At 43.0% G+C, this 20,684-nt stretch overlaps 1 protein-coding gene and 1 non-coding gene across 6 annotated transcripts in view; both read right to left on the bottom strand.

Annotated features, from left to right (window-relative positions):
- LOC115177043 (disintegrin and metalloproteinase domain-containing protein 22) overlaps window positions 1-17,644 on the bottom strand; it is a 103,828-nt gene extending 86,184 nt beyond the window's left edge. For 3 of the 5 annotated variants that reach the window (XR_003872322.1, XM_029737504.1, XM_029737502.1), the window contains exons 1-3: window positions 17,017-17,644; window positions 16,516-16,676; window positions 12,945-13,021 (exon numbers count right to left, since the gene is read on the bottom strand). Coding sequence is in view for 4 of the 5 variants with exons in the window: in XM_029737504.1 (XP_029593364.1) it covers window positions 12,945-13,021; window positions 16,516-16,676; window positions 17,017-17,107 (329 nt within the window). In the remaining variant the exon portion in view is untranslated. The remainder of the gene's footprint in view (window positions 1-12,944; window positions 13,022-16,515; window positions 16,677-17,016) is intronic. The other 2 variants (XM_029737500.1, XM_029737501.1) reach the window with 2 other exon arrangements.
- LOC115177573 (U7 small nuclear RNA) lies at window positions 1,199-1,255 on the bottom strand. The gene has a single exon (XR_003872434.1). It is a non-coding gene; the product is annotated as a U7 small nuclear RNA (small nuclear RNA).
- Window positions 17,645-20,684: the final 3,040 nt, after the last annotated feature.

The following is a 20,684-nucleotide window of genomic DNA, read 5'->3' as shown; positions in this document are numbered from 1 at the left end:
AGGGCAACCAGTGAAGAACAAACACCATTGTAAATACAACCCATATTTATGTTGATTTATTTTTCCTTTTGTACTTCCAACTATTTGCACATCGTTGCAACACTGTATATAATATGACATTTGAAATGTTTTTATTATTTTGGAACTTTTTTGAGTGTAATATTTAGGGTTAATTTTTAATTGTTTATTTTACTTTTGTTTGTTATCTTTTTCACTTGCATGACAATGTAAATATATGTTTCCCATGCCACTAAACCTCCCTTAAATTGAATTTAATTGAGAGAGAGCGAGAGAGAAGTAGTGAGGCTGGGGTAGAGGATATAGGAATATAGCATTAAAGGACATTGCTGAGGTGACATTATCACAATAAAAAGGTATGATGAGGAAATGAAGGGAGATAGTCGATAGAAGAGATACTCAGATTCCACCCCCTTCAGCCTTATTAAAAATCTCCTTTAGATTTAAACACGCTTTCTAAATGAATATGACCTGCAGAGGTGTGTGGTGCTCAATCTCTGAGATTAGAAAATATACACAGAACTTGATCCAAAACCAGTTGGATGGAATCACGAAAGCATCATCACTTTCCATAATACCCAGTGTTTACTGTAAACCAGCTTACTCTGGTAGGAGTATTTTAGCATCTTCAATATGGTTCCCTCCGTCTCTCTGGTTTGGTTGTCAGGAGGTTTGTGTTGGGCAGTCTATGTTAAATCAGTTACAGTGTGTTAGTAACAAATCCGTGTGGAACCCAGATCCTCTGACCTTCAATTACCTTCCAATTACCTTCCCAGATCCTCTGACCTTCAATTACCTTCCCAGAGTGGGAGAGAGGAATCCCTCTCTCCCTCTCTCATCCCATTCCTCTCCCTTCCACTCATCCCCTTTCCTCCCGATGCCTCCCTCTCTTCACTTCAATCCCTCCATTTCTGTTCACTTGTCCCTCACTAAGACACCAGTTGATTTGTCCCTGTTCCACCTGAGCCCCAAACCATAGACAACACAAATACCGAGCAGCAGGCCTTCCACTATTCACATCTGACGTATTAGTAACCCTATAGATACTCCATTCAAACTGAGAACAACTAATTACACCCCCCCCCCCCCGCCCTGCCCCCCATCTCTCTCTTACGCACACACACACGTATTTGTAGTATTTATTGTAGTTTTTTTGTTTTATTATCTTTGACATATAATTGGAGGCTTTCTCCTCGAGGAAACCTACTGGAGAAATACTAAAAGAACAAATTTACTACAGTCTTTTCGGGGAGATAATACTGTAGTATTTACTATAGTATTCCACAACATTTTATAGTAAGTACTGTACTCCACATGATTGAGGGACACTACAGTGTGTAGCATAGTATTCTACAGTATACTACAGTTTACTATAGAATTATATAGTAAGTACTGAAGTATTCTATAGTAATCTGTAGTATTTTTTTAATGTGGGGAGAGTCGACACCAAAAATCCTGAAGACGTTAAAAACAAAATCAGCCAGCTAGTCTGGCGTAGGCTACTGAATAGCCTTAAGTATTTTGTTTAGTAGAGATTGTCAGATGGCTCCATATGCATTGCTTATCAATCACCTAGTTCATTAGGACACGTGCACACACTGACATAGCAGCTGTAGCTAATTTTAGCTAATTGTGGTCAGTTTTGTCAAATTTGAGTCAGTCGAGAAAGCGTCGACTCCAACGACACTGATAGCAGGAGTCGGAGTCGACTCCAATAGAAACAGAATATCCAGTCTCTCTCTGGCCTCTCGTTGTCCTGACAACAGCCCACACAGGAACAGCAAGGAACCAGCTCAGTGCTGGAATCGTATCACTCATAACACCAGTTTCATAAACAGACAGGTTATAGCAATTACTGACACCCACTAGCACCTGCCCACCTGCTCCTCTCCTCTCACACGGAGAGGGGGGGGAGACACACACACACACACACACACACACACACACACACACACACACACACACACACACACACACACACACACACACACACACACACACACACACACACACACACACAAATTATTCTATTCTGTCAACACTGAGATGAAATTCTATGGTGTTGTTCATAGAAACTATACGGTATAACAACATCCCTTTATACAACAATGACCTTTGAAGCCTCTGTGAATATTTCATAACATGTCATAACACTGGTTAGACATGTAGTCTACAGACCTCCTAACCTCATTCTAAGAGTACATAAAACATGGGGAATATGAAGTGTTACCCCTTTAAGTATTCATGTCATGTTTTAAGACCAAATATAATGCACGACATACAAACAAGACATAAGAGATCTTCTAATCTTTGTATTAGATCATATAAATTATATTTTGTATGAGTTGTAATGTAAATCATATCAACTCAAACTTTGTCCAATGCGCCGAATACAACAAGTGTAGACCTTACCGTGAAATGCTTACTTACAAACCCTTAACCAACAGTGCAGTTCAAGAAGAGTTAATAAAATATTTACCAAATAAACTAAAGCAAAAAATAATAAAAGTAACACAATAACATAAACAATAACGAGGCTACAGTTGAAGTCGGAAGTTTACATACACCTTAGCCAAATACATTTCAACTCAGTTTTTCACAATTCATGACATTTGATCCAAGTAAAAATTCCCTGTCTTAGCTCAGTTAGGATCACCACTTTATTTTAAGAATGTGAAATTTCAGAATAATAGTAGAGAGAATTATTAATTTCAGCTTTTATTTCTTTCATTTTATTTCTCTCAATTAGTATTTGGTAGCATTGCCTTTAAATTGTTGAACTTGGGTCAAACGTTTTGAGTAGCCTTCCACAAGCTTCCCACAATAAGTTTGGTGAATTTCGGCCCATTCCTCCTGACAGAGCTGGTGTAACTGAGTCAGGTTTGTTGGCCTCCTTGCTCGCACACGCTTTTTCAGTTCTGCCCACAAATCTTTTATGGGATTGAGGTCAGGGCTTTGTGATGGCCACTCCAATACCTTTACTTTGTTGTCCTTAAGCCATTTTGCCACAACTTTGGAAGTATGCTTGGGGTCATTGTCCATTTGGAAGACCCAATTGCGACCAAGCTTTAAGTTCCTGACTGATGTCTTGAGATGTTGCTTCAATATATCCACATAAGTTTCCTCCCACATGATGCGATCTATTTTGTGAAATGCACCAGTCCCTCCTGCAGCAAAGCACCCCCACAACATGATGCTGCCACCCCGTGCTTCACGGTTGGGATGGTGTTCTTCGGCTTGCAAGCCTCCCCCTTTTTCCTTCAAACATAACGACGGTCATTATGGCCAAACAGTTCCATTTTTGTTTCATCAGACCAGAGGACATTTCTCCAAAAAGTGCAATCTTTGTCCCCACGTGCAGTTGCAAACCGTAGCCTGGCTTTTTTATGGCGGTTTTGGAGCAGTGGCTTCTTCCTTGCTGAGCGGCCTTTCAGGTTATGTCGATATAGGACTCGTTTTACTATGGATATAGATACTTTTGTACCTGTTTCCTCCAGCATCTTCACAAGGTCCTTTGCTGTTGTTCTGGGATTGATTTGCACTTTTCGCACCAAAGTACGTTCATCTCTAGGAGACAGAACGCATCTCCTTCCTGTGCGGTATGATGGCTGCGTGGTCCCATGGTGTTTATACTTGCGTACTATTGTTTGTACAGATGAACGTGGTACCTTCAGGTGTTTGGAAATTGCTCCCAAGGATGAACCAGGCTCGTGGAGGTCTACAATTTTTTTCTGAGGTCTTGGCTGATTTCTTTTGATTTTCCCATGATGTCAAGCAAAGAGGCACTGAGTTTGAAGGTAGGCCTTGAAATACATCCCCAGGTACACCTCCAATTGATTCAAATTATGTCAGTTAGCCTATCAGAAGCTTCTAAAGCCATGAGATAATTTTCTGGAATTTTCCAAGCTGTTTAAAGGCACAGTCAACATAGTGTATGTAAGCTTCTGACCCACTGGAATTGTGATACAGTGAATTATAAGTGAAATAATCTGTCTGTAAACAATTGTTGGAAAAATTACTTGTGTCATGCACAAAGTAGATGTCCTAACCGACTTGCCAAAACTATAGTTTGTTGACAAGAAATTTGTGGAGTGGTTAAAAAACTAGTTTTAATGACTCCAACCTAAGTGTATGTAACCTTCCGGTTTCAACTGTATATACAGGGGGTACTGGTACCGAGTCAATGTGCGGGGGTACAGGTTAGAGGTCATTTGTACATGTAGGTAGGGGTGAAGTGACTATGCATAGATAATAAACAGCGAGTAGCAGTAGTGTAGAAATCAAATAGGGGGGTCAATGTAAATGCAAATGGGGGGTCAATGGGCTTTCCTCTGACACCACCTATTATATAGGTCTTGGATTGCAGGAAGCTTGGCCCCAGTGATGTACTGGGTCGTACGCACTACCCTCTGTAGCACCTTAAGGTCAGATGCCGAGCAGTTGCCATACCAGGCAGTGATGCAACCGGTCAGGATGCTCTCGATGGTGCAGCTGTAGAACTATTTCAGGATCTGGGGACCATTGCCAAATATTTTTAGTCTCCTGAGGGGGAAAAGGTTTTGTCGTGCCCTCTTCACGACTGTCTTGGTGTGTTTGGACCATGATAGTTCATTAGTGATGTGGACACCAAGGAACTTGAAACTCTCGACCCCGCTCCACTACAGCCCCGTTGATGTTAATGGGGCCTGTTCGGCCCACCTTTCACTGTAGTCTACGATCAGCTTTTACCTTGCTCACATTGAGGGAGAGGTTGTTGTCCTGGCACCACACTGCCAGTTCTCTGACCTCCTCCCTATAGGCTGTCTCAGTGTTGTCGGTGATCAGGCCACTGTTGTGTTGTCAGCAAACTCAATGATGCTGTTGGGAGTCGTGTTCGGCCACGCGGTCGTGGGTGAACAGGGAGTACAAGAGGGGACTAAGTACACACTCCTGAGGGGCCCCAGTGTTGAGGATCAGCGTGGCAGACGTGTTGTTGCCTACCCTTACCACCTGGGGGCGGCCCGTCAGGAAGTCCAGGATCCAGTTGGAGAGGGAGGTGTTTAGTCTCAGGGTCTTTAGCTTAGTGATGAGCTTCGTGAGCACTATGGTGTTGAACGCTGAGCTGTAGTCAATGAACAGCATTCTCACATAGGTGTTCCTTTTGTCCAAGTGGGAAAGGGCAGTGTGTAGTGCGATTGAGATTGCGTCATCTGTGGATCTGTTGGGGCGGTTTTTGAATTGGAGTGGGTCTAGGGTATCCGGGAGGATACTATTGATGTGAGCCATGACCAGCCTTTCAAAGCACTTCATGGCTACCGATGTGAGTGCTACTGGACGGTAATCATTTATTTATGTATTAGCTGTAATGTAAACAATAGGTTTGAATTAGTTGTAATATAAACAATAGGTTTGTACTAGTTGTAATGTTAACAATACATTTGTACTAGTTGTAATGTTAACAATAGGTTTGTACTAGTTGTAATGTTAACAATAGGTTTGAATTAGTTGTAATATAAACAATAGGTTTGTACTAGTTGTAATGTTAACAATACATTTGTACTAGTTGTAATGTTAACAATAGGTTTGTACTAGTTGTAATGTTAACAATAGGATTGTACTAGTTGTAATGTTAACAATAAGTTTGTACTAGTTGTAATGTTAACAATAAGTTTGTACTAGTTGTAATGTACACAATAAGTTTGTACTAGTTGTAATGTTAACAATAGGGTTGTACTAGTTGTAATGTTAACAATAAGTTTGTATTAGTTGTAATGTTAACAATAGGTTTGTACTAGTTGTAATGTACACAATAGGTTTGTACTAGTTGTAATGTACACAATAGGTTTGTACTAGTTGTAATGTTAACAATAGGTTTGTACTAGTTGTAATGTTAACAATAGGTTTGTACTAGTTGTAATGTTAACAATAGGTTTGTACTAGTTGTAATGTTAACAATATGTTTGTACTTGTTGTAATGTAAACAATAAGTTTGTACTAGTTGTAATGTTAACAATAAGTTTCTACTAGTTGTAATGTTAACAATAGGTTTGTACTAGTTGTAATGTAAACAATAGGTTTGTACTAGTTGTAATGTTAACAATAGGGTTGTACTAGTTGTAATGTAAACAATAGGTTTGTACTAGTTGTAATGTTAACAATAGGTTTGTACTAGTTGTAATGTACACAATAGGTTGTACTAGTTGTAATGTTAACAATAGGTTTGTACTAGTTGTAATGTTAACAATAAGTTTGTACTAGTTGTAATGTACACAATAGGTTTGTACTAGTTGTAATGTAAACAATAGGTTTGTACTAGTTGTAATGTACACAATAGGTTTGTACTAGTTGTAATGTACACAATAGGTTTGTACTAGTTGTAATGTACACAATAGGTTTGTACTAGTTGTAATGTAAACAATAGGTTTGTACTAGTTGTAATGTAAACAATAGGTTTGTACTAGTTGTAATGTACACAATAGGTTTGTACTAGATGTAATGTACACAATAGGTTTGTACTAGTTGTAATGTACACAATAGGTTTGTACTAGTTGTAATGTTAACAATAGGTTTGTACTAGTTGTAATGTAAACAATAGGTTTGTACTAGTTGTAATGTACACACTAGGTTTGTACTAGTTGTAATGTAAACAATAGGTTTGTACTAGTTGTAATGTAAACAATAGGTTTGTACTAGTTGTAATGTACACAATAGGTTTGTACTAGTTGTAATGTAAACAATAGGTTTGTACTAGTTGTAATGTACACAATAGGTTTGTACTAGTTGTAATGTACACAATAGGTTTGTACTAGTTGTAATGTAAACAATAGGTTTGTACTAGTTGTAATGTAAACAATAGGTTTGTACTAGTTGTAATGTACACAATAGGTTTGTACTAGTTGTAATGTACACAATAGGTTTGTACTAGTTGTAATGTAAACAATAGGTTTGTACTAGTTGTAATGTAAGTAATATGTTCTGTAGGCCCCCAGGCTCTAAACTGGCCCATAGTTTATAAGAGCCACATTAAGGCTTAATTGGTACAGCAGTAAGAGCACCAAACTGAGCCATTCACACACACACACACACACATCCCATTTCAGCTTCCCCCTTTAATCTTACTGGGACATCAATTATTCAGCGTGAGCAGGTGGGAGGGGAGGTGAGGGGTGAGGAGGAGGTGTGGTTTATGAGGAATGGGGAGCATCATTCAAAGAAGCACCCCCATCCCATCCCAGCCCACTCCCGCTCCTACCCCATCCCAGCCCACTCCCGAGGCCATGAATGGCAATTTGGAGGCAGCCAAAGATGTAAGAGGGAGAGGACAAAGAAGCCTAAGGGAGTGATGTGTGACCTTAGTACGCTAGGCAACACAGACACACTTCTGCCCTGTAATACTTTGGTATTTGTACTACTACATTGCTACTGACTACTGCATTGTTGGGATTAGGGCTTGCAAGAAAGGCATTTCACTGTACTTGTGTATGTAACATTAAAACTTGAAACACTAAAAACACACACACCCTCACAGTTGCAGTTACAGTAGGCATAAGCTAAAAATACCTGATGCGTTTCTGAGAGGTTCTTCTTCATCATCAAATCTGGGATCTTATTAAAAGATCCCAGTGGAAAGAGAGAGTAGCATCTCAAAATAAACTGAAATAAAAACTAGCAGCCTCTTGTTTGTTATGCTTGTAACTGCTTAAACACATACAAACACACACACACACACACACACACACACACACACACACACACACACAGAGAGAGAGACACACACACAGAGGAGAGAGGCCATTGATCAACCTAAGGAAACTAGGTCTCGCTGCATGAAGCCAAGAAACATGCACGCCCAACCTCAATGCCCTCCTCACACACACACAGCTCAAGAAAGTTATCTCGTCAACAAAGGGAAAGGGGGATACCTAGTCAGTTGTACAATGGAATGCACTCAACTGAAATGTGTCTTCTGCATTTAACCCAAGCAGGGTGCAGTGTGATTGGTTAAAGAGTGAGGTCAGTGAGCAGCACTTGGGGAGCGAGGGATGGATGGAGAAGAGAAGCATACACACACACACACACACACACACACACACACACACACACACACACACACACACACACACACACACACACACACACACACACACACACACACACACACACACACACACACACACACACACACACACACACACACACACACACACACACAGAGAGCATATAACAGAACCTCATGAAACACATAGCCACCGCAGGAGAGATAGATGGAAAGAGGGATGGAGAGAAAGAGACAACAGGACAGAGAACCATTCTCTCCATACTACCATAGTACTGATCACTACAACAGGACAGAGAACCATTCTCTCCATACTACCATTGTACTGATCACTACAACAGGACAGAGAACCATTCTCTCCATACTACCATTGTACTGATCACTACAACAGGACAGAGAACCATTCTCTCCATACTACCATAGTACTGATCACTACAACAGAACAGAGAACCATTCCCTCCATACTACCATTGTACTGATCACTACAACAGGACAGAGAACCATTCCCTCCATACTACCATTGTACTGATCACTACAACAGGACAGAGAACCATTCTCTCCATACTACCATTGTACTGATCACTACAACAGGACAGAGAACCATTCTCTCCATACTACCATTGTACTGATCACTACAACAGGACAGAGAACCATTCTCTCCATACTACCATTGTACTGATCACTACAACAGAACAGAGAACCATTCTCTCCATACTACCATTGTACTGATCACTACAACAGGACAGAGAACCATTCTCTCCATACTACCATTGTACTGATCACTACAACAGGACAGAGAACCATTCTCTCCATACTACCATTGTACTGATCACTACAACAGGTCAGAGAACCATTCTCTCCATACTACCATTGTACTGATCACTACAACAGGACAGAGAACCATTCTCTCCATACTACCATAGTACTGATCACTACAACAGAACAGAGAACCATTCCCTCCATACTACCATTGTACTGATCACTACAACAGGACAGAGAACCATTCTCTCCATACTACCATTGTACTGATCACTACAACAGGACAGAGAACCATTCTCTCCATACTACCATAGTACTGATCACTACAACAGGACAGAGAACCATTCTCTCCATACTACCATAGTACTGATCACTACAACAGGACAGAGAACCATTCTCTCCATACTACCATTGTACTGATCACTACAACAGGACAGAGAACCATTCTCTCCATACTACCATTGTACTGATCACTACAACAGGACAGAGAACCATTCTCTCCATACTACCATTGTACTGATCACTACAACAGGACAGAGAACCATTCTCTCCATACTACCATTGTACTGATCACTACAACAGGACAGGGGTTCAAATCTATATGCAGGCTTCCCAAACCATACAGACACACAGTTACAGCACAGACTCCATATGATGGATGACATCCAGCACCTCAGGTCACCAAACACAACATACGACAGAGACGTGCCTGACCGTGTCCCACAGGGACACTGTGTCATGACACATGACGCTTCATGCATCATACAGTAACCCTACGAGTGGCAGCACTGTGCTGTTTGGATATTCCTGTGATGTCATCTCCATTTCTCTCAGTCTACTGTGTGTGAATGGCTCTGGGTGACAGGGGAAATAGATCCTCGTACAGAGAGAGATGACTTCAGCTATAATGACACGACAGAGTACAGACTCACTCTAATGATGCAGACTCACTTCTACACACAACTGCCTGCTTAGGTGAGCTTGTTTGATTTATTTCACCTTTATTTTGACAGGGAGTCATGCTGAGACCAAGGTCTCTTTTTCAGAAGAACCCTGTGATTACAAAAATGATACACATCAATACAATACAAAAAGCACAACAGAGATACAAAACACAATCACAGAAAACACACATTCTTCAGTAAAACAGATAATCAATCAGCAGCCATCTGAATAGCCCTAGAGACACCAAAACATCACATTTAAAGAGTTTTGGAAACTATTCCAAGAGTAAGGTGCAAACAAACTTAAAGCAGATTTACCAAACTCAGTGGAGATGGAAGAGATGTCCCGAGTTAGCGCTCCCTGAGACCAGGTCTGGTAGCTCCTACATCTGTAGGTTAACAATGACGCAAGGTACGGCAGAAGTTGTGTAAGGGGGCTTTATAATCTAAAATAGTGCAATGCATCGATCTACGAGACCTCAAAGAGGGCCAGCCTACTTTCATCAATGCACCGATCTACGAGACCTCAAAGAGGGCCAGCCTACTTTCATCAATGCACCGATCTACGAGACCTCAAAGAGGGCCAGCCTACTTTCATCAATGCACCGATCTACGAAACCTCAAAGAGGGCCAGCCTAATTTCATCAATGCACCGATCTACGAGACCTCAGAGGGCCAGCCTACTTTCATCAATGCACCGATCTACGAGACCTCAGAGGGCCAGCCTACTTTCATCAATGCACCGATCTACAAGACCTCAAAGAGGGCCAGCCTACTTTCATCAATGCACCGATCTACGAAACCTCAAAGAGGGCCAGCCTACTTTCATCAATGCACCGATCTACGAAACCTCAAAGAGGGCCAGCCTACTTTCATCAATGCACCGATCTACGAGACCTCAGAGGGCCAGCCTACTTTCATCAATGCACCGATCTACGAGACCTCAAAGTGGGCCATCCTACTTTCATCAATGCACCGATCTACGAGACCTCAAAGAGGGCCAGCCTACTTCCATCAATGCACCAATCTACGAGACCTCAGAGGGACAGCCTACTTTCATCAATGCACCGATCTACAAGACCTCAAAGAGGGCCAGCCTACTTTCATCAATGCACCGATCTACGAAACCTCAAAGAGGGCCAGCCTACTTTCTGATACAGAAAGCAGTGATGTGTACTGAACCTGTCACCCTGTGTCTTTGTGTCTGTGACACAGACAAACACAGACAGAGAGAGAGAGAGAGAGAGAAAGAGAGAGAGAGAGAGACACACAACTTCCCCTCATTAGTGAAAGACCATTGGTCAGCAGAGTGTTAGGGCCAGATAGAGAGAGCTTGAGAGAAGGGAAGAGAGGGAGAGAGAGAAGTGGAAAGAGCTGACAGAGAAACAGTGAGTGGGAGTAAAAGTGAAAAAGGGAGAAAGCTGAGTGAGAGAGAGATGGCGGGATGGAGAGCGAGAGAAATAGCCCCAAAAACACACAGCATATAATTTCTTCCCCAAAACAAGGTGGCCCAAGCCTCCCGGGTGGCGCAGTGGTCTAAGGCACTGCATCGCAGTGGTAGCTGTGTCACCAGAGACTCTGGGTTTGAGCCCAGGCTCTGTCGCAGCCGGCTGCAACCAGGAGGCCCATGGGGCGGCGCCCAATTGGCCTAGCGTCGTCCGGGTTAGGGAGGGTTTGGCCGGCAGGGATATCTTTGTCTCATCGCGCACTAGCGACACCTGTGGCGGGCCGGACGCAGTGCACGCTGACTAGGTCGCTAGGTGTACGGTGTTTCCTCCGACACATTGGTGTGGCTGGATTCCGGGTTGGATGCGCACTGTGTTAAAAAGCAGTGCGGCTTGGTTGGGTTGTGTTTCGGAGGACGCATGTCTCTCGACCTTCGCCTCTCCCGAGTCTGTGCAGGAGTTGTAGCGATGAGACAAGACAGTAATTACTAACAATTGGATACCACGAAATTGTGAAGAAAAAGGGGGTAAAAAAAAACACACAAAAAAAACAAGGTGGCCCAAAAGACACTGGACACTGGCAGGAAATATGGTCCTGTCTGCTCTGTACCACTACGATCAGCCAGAGGTGAAAGATGTCTCATTCCTCATGCCTCCATTACAGAGACCATTAGAGCACTGTGATAAAGATGTACTGCCAGATTCTGTTGTTCTACATACCCAGAGGCAGAACTCGTGGGTCCCATTTTAATGTCTCTGCATGCACCATGAAGGACATGCACCTGTAGACTTCCAAACATTGCGCTAACACTAGTTAGCACAGGCTCGCGAAACTACCTCTTAACTTCCTTTATTCTGTGCGCAATGACAACTGCTAGAATCTTGCAGTATCCCTTTAAGACCTCATTTGAAAGCCTGCTTATGAACGGCTTATAACCTGCATAATAATGGCTTATAACCTGCTTATGAACAGCTTATAACCTGCTTATGAACAGCTTATAACCTGCTTATGAACAGCTTATAGCCTGCTTATGAACGGCTTATAAACTACTGTTCCCGAGTGAATAAGCAGCCTATAAGCAGTATTACCAACCAAGTATTCATAATCAATGATAGGCGTAGAGCACTGCCACTAACAGGTTTTCCCAGATCAAAGCTTCGTGAGGAAGACATTAGGGACTAATTAAACAGCTCTTAAAGACATGCTCCGGTACTTTGGCGACTAGTAAGTATTTTTGAAACCTCCCGCTTTGGCCTGGATGTGTCAATATGTAGTTCACCCATGCATAATCTATGATCGGAATTACTGTCTTACCTCAATTAGGCACGAAACTGCTCGTTTGAAAGTGACTATTTTCTGGAAGCTGTGCTGCGCCATTTTCCCTACATTTCCTCCCGCATGGGCCAGACCCTAGCAATTTGAGCTCCAGCCAATGAGATTCAGCCCCTCGTAATTTGAGTGACAGCTAGCAAGAATCACACACAGCAGAGCGAAAGAGAGAGCAATGACATGGTGCACATACAGTATCTGCACATATGTGATGTAGTACACTATTTTCGGGGACCACTTTTGGCTCATGGGTGCTACTTTCAGAACTACTTGCTAATAAGTATACAAAAGTAACGGAGAATCCCTTTAATCCTACTGGCTATTTTACTATCAGAAATCATGACATAGAGAGAAAGGGGATTTATCGCAGTAGATACAGAGAATGTTGGTGATAGGTCAAAGGTTATACTCACTGGTTCAGTTCAACATCCAAGATGAACTGCTCACCAAACGCGTCCACCTGGAAGCTGGCTTGGGCCACGTGGTTCCCCTGTGAATAAAAATAATTTCAGAAACGTTGTACAAGCATCTCTATTCCATTGAGTGCTGAAAAAGCTTTTACAAAACAACTAACAATATACATACTGTACATGAACTTTAAGGAAAGGAAGACATTCTGAGAGACAGGGGAGCTGTGATGGAAGCTGAACCAGACCCAGACATTTTGAGAGACAGGGGAGCTGTGATGGAGGCTGAACTAGACCCAGACATTCTGAGAGACAGGGGAGCTGTGATGGAAGCTGAACTAGACCCAGACATTCTGAGAGACAGGGGAGCTGTGATGGAAGCTGAACCAGACCCAGACATTCTGAGAGACAGGGGAGCTGTGATGAAAGCTGAACTAGACCCAGACAAGTCCTCGTTGCCCCTGGGGCCTGTAATAGACCACGCGCCATATGTGCCCAGAGCTAGGGATGTATTAGACCTTCCCCCTCAACCCAATCCATCAAAATGATGACTTCCCACTACTGTTCCTGTGTAACTCTGAGGGAGTCGCCAGCTAGTCTAATACAGGACTAACCCCTCCCCCAGGCATGGCCCACGGGCCTGAGTCAATACACACCGGACGCTGCATGAAAACCAAGGGAGTGTGTGTGTGTGTGAGTATGAAATGCCCCAATCTTCACCCAAGGATGACCTTAGACCTCGGGGTACCCTGTGGCCACAGACACTATTGTTACTGTGTGTGTGTGTGTGTGTGTGTGTGTGTGTGTGTGTGTGTGTGTGTGTGTGTGTGTGTGTGTGTGTGTGTGCGTGTGTGTGTGTGTGTGTGTGTGTGTGTGTGTGTGTGTGTGTGTGTGTGTGTGTGTACGTACGCGCATATACCGGTACACGAGTATGTGATTCCTTTTCAGGGCACACTTTAAAATCAAATTAAGCGAATTGAATCCACATGAAGTGGTACCAGTAATTGTGTTCTCCTGGACCAGATTTCCCAGTTTGACTGGGCCGAGCCGAGGCACCGAGCCGAGGCACCGAGACCATCAGCGACTCCTGTTTCATTGATTACTGCATCATAGCAGGACCTAACTCCGCTGATGGAGCTAGGGGCCTACCAGGAAGTGCTGTTATCCTACTACAACACAGACAGCCTTACACACACACACACACACACACACACACACACACACACACACACACACACACACACACACACACACACACACACACACACACACACACACACACACACACACACACACACAGCAGACTCCACTGATGGCTATGGGCCCATGACTATAAGTGCTTTGCTTCCACAGAAACGCTTAAACAGCACTCAGCTGAGCTCTTCTCAAAGCTCCTCTTTTACAAAAATTTGTACAGTAGGTTACGCCTATAACTGAAAATAGTAGACTCAACCCAAGTCTATAAATAGATAGTTTTGTGTGTCATACGTTTAAGAATGATTTGACAGGTTCCTTTCAGATGTTATGATACTGAGCTAAAAACAGCCGAAATCAGAGCAGAAGCAGACAATATGACGCTGAGAATGCAGGCTGTGTGACGAAGTGGCTGATTTGAGGTCAGTTTAAAACTCCCTCTGGGGATGACAAGAAACTCAAAGACTGATCAGATCAAATGAAGATTCCATCATATCTCTCTCTCTTTCTCTCCCTTTGTGGGGCAGTATAATTTCACCTGGAGACACCTGATGAAGTTGTGCTATAAATAGTGGGAAAAAGATGAGGCAGTGTTTCCCCGAAGAACTTTCTTTTAGGCGGCACAATAATCTTATTTTGAAGACAAATGAAGCCAAACCAGTTTATCAGTATCTGGCAGACATGTTCCAGTCCCAAGTTAACTGTTCTAATGACGTACGCTCATGTTCCTTATTAGAGCTCAACATATAGAACACCAGTGAGGTCATATAAACAATGTTGAAGCCAATGACAGATGTGTCCAATTAGTTTGGTTATCATGGCTAGCCTGGTTCTCTCTCCCTTGGAGTGAGAGACAAAGGGTTAACACCTCCCCTGCTTGCCACAATCTGCAGCCCTTTACCTGACCCTGTGGGAGCCCTGAGCAGGCTAGCCTTTAGAATAGCCTCTGGAACTATAAACCCATAATAGGTTAGCGTCCAGGGGCAGATTGGCCATTTGGCAAATGCCAGATGGTTTTTGCGTAATTTCTCCGTTATTCTACTCTATAATGAGCCTTTGGCTGATCAGTGGGCAAAGGCCGCCCCCCCTACCAAGATGGGCCTGCCTGGTTTTCTGATAGGCTGAGCTGAGGTCATGTTAACTCACATTCAAAGTTAAACGCAGTATGAGCAAAGGGAACTGCTCCGACCTTGTCATTATACTAGTAAACACACTGAAAGGGTGGATATAAACGGAGAAAGAGCACATTCTACACTCAAAACGTCCTATTTTTGGGGCGACTAAAACCATGGTTTGGTCAAACTATAAAGTGCATTATCCTCATGATTCCTGTAATGAAAGTGTCTGCCCTTGTGCCTGTGCTCTCGATGTCCCTCTGCTCAGGCTGAAATTTCAGGCGGTCTTTTCAAACAGCTCTTATACTAAATGGGCACTATCATCATTTTCACAGTATTATTCTAACTTCATAGTGTAGAAATATATATAAAACACAGACAAATCACATGTGTTGACTGCACTGGGACTTTAATATCAATGACACAACTAGATTTTAGATAAAAGTATGGAAGAGTGGAATAAAAATCTGATGATTTATAACGTGTACATTTCAGAGGTAGAGAGCCTTATGATTGTATCTGATTATCCAGACTAGGTCTTCACATCAAACAGATCATTGAATAGCCAAAGCAACCAGCCAGCTAGTGAACTGTAAAGGATGCCAACCAGACAGAGAGCAGACTCTCTTTAACCATCCAAGAAGCAGAGTGTCTCAGACATAGGGCCATGTGGGTTACGGGCGAATCCATTGTAAGGGCACAAACCAATCATTATTCAATAGATTCTGAAGATATTATGTCAGGTCCACTCACCTTTATAATAATAAGAACCTCTCCTACTATATAACAAAAACTAAATATTTGACCCAATTAAACATGTATGGATGGTATAGGCCTATTTGTCTATTCATTCTAATGCATAGGCTTCATCCCCATGTGTTTCATGCATGGGCTCTTTTGCTGATCAGGCCTGAGCCTGTCTTTTGTGTATGTATGTGCATAGAAAAACCCACAATATACCACTAGGCTATCTTTAATTTACTCAATGAAAAGACACTGCCTACGCTTTTAAATGTGGCGAAATTGAATAGCCTATACTTCTGTAAATAGACCACAAGTCAAAAGAACTAGCTTGTTATAGGTGAAAATGTGATCTTGCCGAATTCTCTGTGAAATGCATAAAAAGGAGATGATTCAACAAAAACATAAACAACATGAGAATAGCGGGATGTATCCAATAGCAACGCGTACCAAAGGCATTTGTCGCTCTGCACATAGCGGAGCTCCATCGCCACCATAATAAATAACACCAGCACTGTGTAGGCTACCTGTGTGGGGCTGGAACTGGCTCTAGTCCTGGTGCTGATGACATCGTGGGTGATTTGACTGTGGTTGTGCATGCTGTAGAGCAGACGGAGAGGGACCGTGTCCTCCTTCCCGGCGAACCTGCTCGCATCACGAACAGCTTTCGCCTGCGACAAGGCGTCTCCTGCACAGGGAGGAAACAGCGATGTTAAGACTGCGATAGCTATCCTGGCGCAAAAAAACACAGCTACAAGCGCCTATACCAAAACATAAATCAATGTGAAATAGCACTGTAATGGTTTTAGAATATCTTTCCTCAAATAGTTTTAATTAATAATAGACCGATTCCCTTTCATAAGGTTACATTAAATGCATATTTTACAGGTTGTTTACGTTGGGGATTCAGGCTCCCTCTCTGGCAGCATAATAACATGGAATGTGGAACATGTTATTGGTGATGCTGTTGCCATTCGGATCTATTCCAATAAAATACATAGCAATATTTGTTGTCATAAATACATTACCATTTCGAGGCATATGATTGCTGGAATGAACGATGCACATCAGTCCATAGACGCACAAAAGGGAAATCCACCATCGCCGATACATCGTCATCAGTTCTTCTTCATCGAATGGACAGAAAGAGGAGGGGGGGAGCGATATCCTAAAACAGATTTGGGCACCTCTCTCTTCGCTAGAAGAGGTTCGGGGTTGAGAAGCACAGATGAAAGCGCGCGCTGGTCGTCTGCTTAGCGCAGTCTCTTGTGCTGGTGGCCATCGGGGTGCTCTTGCTGCCCCTGCACTGAGACGCTCCCGCTGCTGTTTCTACCGCTAGAACGCCAAGTGCATCTGAGCGCGCTGAGTCTCTATGGAACACAGAGCGGAGAGGGAGGAGAGGTAAGAGGAAGGGAGGAGAGGGAACACATTAAAGCACATCAATATCCAGTAGCTCACTGCAGAAGCGCCTCATGCGTAAACATGCGAGTAGAACAGCGATAGTCGAGATGGGATGTCGGGAACTGTAGTGTGCACGTTCCATCTCCATACAGACCTTGACTACATTCTGACCTCTTTTGCGCATAATCATAGAAGGGCACAAACACTGAAGGGCACGGTCAAGATAAACAAACTGTAATACTGCTATGTTGTGTAATAACAGCCCATCATGCTCTTTCTAGACTATATTCTCAGTTGCTGTATAATTAGCCCAACCCACAGCCAGATGACGCTATTATTCATTTTACGTCATCTGCGTCCACCTGTAATGTGCCCAGCCGACTATACACTGGTGTCCCCCTGCGACCGGCTCATACATAAAACATCATCCGTTCAGGCTGCAAAGGCATCAGTTTCCTCCTAAAATCGGTTTAATTGCCCTTCGGCCTAAAAAAACGTGAAAATATACGTACTATTTGAATAAAACACAATTTTCCACTACCATGCTAGAGTGGCTAATGCTACTACCTGATGTTGCGCATTGTGTTTTGCCATGGATAAACTACTGTAAGCAGGTCCCCTACAAGCATACACATACACCAGAAATCATCACAACTTGATCATGTATTAAACCCCTTTAGGCCTATAGCGCATTTTAGGAGCAATCCAGAGGTAAAAACATACACAAGTGCAAGGTGACCAAGAACCCGATGGTCACTGACAGAGCTCCAAAGTTCCTCTGTGGAGATGGGAAAACCTTGCAGAAGGACAACTATCTCTGCAGCGCTCCACCAAATCAGGCATTTATGGTGGAGTGGCCAAACAGAAGCCATCCCTAGTAAAAAAGCACACAGCCCGCTTGGAGTTTTCCTAAAGGCACCTAAAGGACTCCCAGACCATGAGGAACAAGATTCTCTGGTCTGATGAAACCAAGATTTCCCTGTTTGGCCTGAATGCCAAGAGTCACGTCTGGAGAAAACCTGGCACCATCCCTACAGTGAAGCATGGTGGTGGCAGCATCATACTGTGGGGATGTTTTTCAGCGGCAGGGACTGGGAGACTAGTCAGGTTTGAGGGAAAGAGGAACAAAGCAAAGTACAGAGAGAACCTTGTGGCCAGACGTAAGCCACTCCTCAGTAAAAGGCAGTAGCCAGCCCGCTTGGAGCCAAAAGGCACCTAAAGGTCTCTCCGACCATGAGAAACAAGATTCTCTGGTCTGATTAAACCAAGATTGAACTCTTTGCCCTGACTAGTCAGGATCGAGGGAAAGATTAACGTAGAAAATTACAGAGAGATCCTTGATGAAAACCTGCTCCTGAGCGCTTAGGACCTCAGACTGGGCGAAGGTTCACCTTCCAACAGAACAACAACCCTAAGCACACAGCCAAGACAACGCATGACTGGCTCCAGGACAAGTCTGAATGTCCTTGAGTGGCCCAGACAGAGCCTGGACTTGAACCCGATCAAACATCTCCGGAGAGACCTGAAAATAGCTGTGCAGCGACACTCCCCATTCAACCTGACAGAGCTTGAGAGGATCTGCAGAGAAGAATGGGAGAAACTCCCCAAATACAGGTGTGCCAAGTTTGTAGCGTCATACCCAAGACTCGAGGCTGTATTTGCTGCCAAAGGTGCTTTAACAAAGTACTGAGTAAAGGGTCTGAATACCTTTTTTAAATACATTTGCAAAAATGTATAAAAAGCTGTTTTTGCTTTGTCATTATAGGGTATTGTGTGTAGATTGAGGGAAAAAACCTATTTAATACATTTTAGAATTAGGCTGTAACGTAACAAAATGTGGGAAAAGTCAAGGGGTCTGAATACATTCCAAATGCATTGTATGGCTAGCCCCCTATCCTCCTCAACATAACTTGAACCTGCTCTCATTAACTATTGATTCCTCATTGTCAGCAAATAATCCTTGCCTCTGTTCAGGCATGTGCACAGATAGGGCTCTACCTGTGCAGAGCACATGCCCCTTCCAGTCTCCAAAGTGCCCTTTTCCGTGGTGGTATAATTTCCCCCCAAAATGTGTAAAAAAAAAAAATATACTATAAATATGTCATTGTTCTAAACCCACTGAACTCGAATTCGAACCAAAAATGTGTGCGTCTTGATTGTTGACCAATGACCAGCAGCGTTGCATGGGTAAAATCACAGGGGAAGGCTCCAGTATTCCAGCACCATTTCAACTTCAACATCATCAAATCACCTTTGCTTAGTCTAATACAGTGACAGCTAAAAGATACCAAAAACGATTTAGTCCAATCAACATACACTAAATATGATGTGGCTGTCCATGGTTCTGATTTTATGTGTGTGTGTGCGTGCTCTTTCATGCAAGTAGAAAAATATGTTGACTCACTCTACTTGTAGAGAAACGCCAATGCCATCCTCCTCTCTTTCATGTTGATGAAACGGTCTATCACTCTGTCATACAGTACCCGCTTTTATTTTTTGGTGTCCTGGGCTACCTGGTTAAAATGCTTGCTAGCTAGCCTAACTTTAATTCATGGGCAACGTTAGCTATTTAACATTAGTGTTCTACATCTAGCTACATATTGAACGTCCATCCTCTCAGGCCAGGAGCACAACAATGTATAAATTAATGGTTGGATCAGAATCGCTGTTATAATCATTGGAAAGTACAGAGAATTATGTAAAACCACAAGTCCAAATCCCTATATCCAAATGCCAAATCCCTATATCCATCTACCCATGGCTAATTTAGGAAAGTGCCAATTTTAGCTAGCTGGCTAGCTAGCCAGTGGAGGACAACAACACAACGAGATGCAAGAATTCAAGTTTTTCTGTCAATGAGGTATGCGCTCAATGGGATTTGATAGTAGTGAAGCCAAAATCCAAGCTGGCTTCCCTTGACACTTTGTTTTGGTGCGCCAGGTCCATTAAATTGAGCCCGCTCAGTTTAGCTCAATGCTGATATACTTTTTCTGTCAAGGGAGGCCTGACAGAAGGTTAAATAAAGGTTAAATAAAAAATTACATTTTTAATTTAAATGCTCGTTGGCTTCCCTTGCCTTCAATGCTTCGGCGGCAACAATGTCATCCTCGTTTGGACCAGACAGAATCAGATAGATGGCCTACACATGCAGACAGGGGCGCTGTTTCGCTCTCTCAGATGCTTTCTCCTGTGAGATAAAGTCAGCCTCTTACGAATTAAAGGACAATTATGAAACACAGAGACGAAATAAAAATTATTTCGTTTTTTTTATTTGTTCCTTGGTAATTTTGGGGGG

The sequence above is a fragment of the Salmo trutta genome, chromosome 37, assembly GCF_901001165.1.
Source record: "Salmo trutta chromosome 37, fSalTru1.1, whole genome shotgun sequence".
In the NCBI taxonomy this organism is placed as follows: domain Eukaryota; kingdom Metazoa; phylum Chordata; class Actinopteri; order Salmoniformes; family Salmonidae; genus Salmo; species Salmo trutta.
This window is presented reverse-complemented; position numbering and strand designations above follow the sequence as displayed.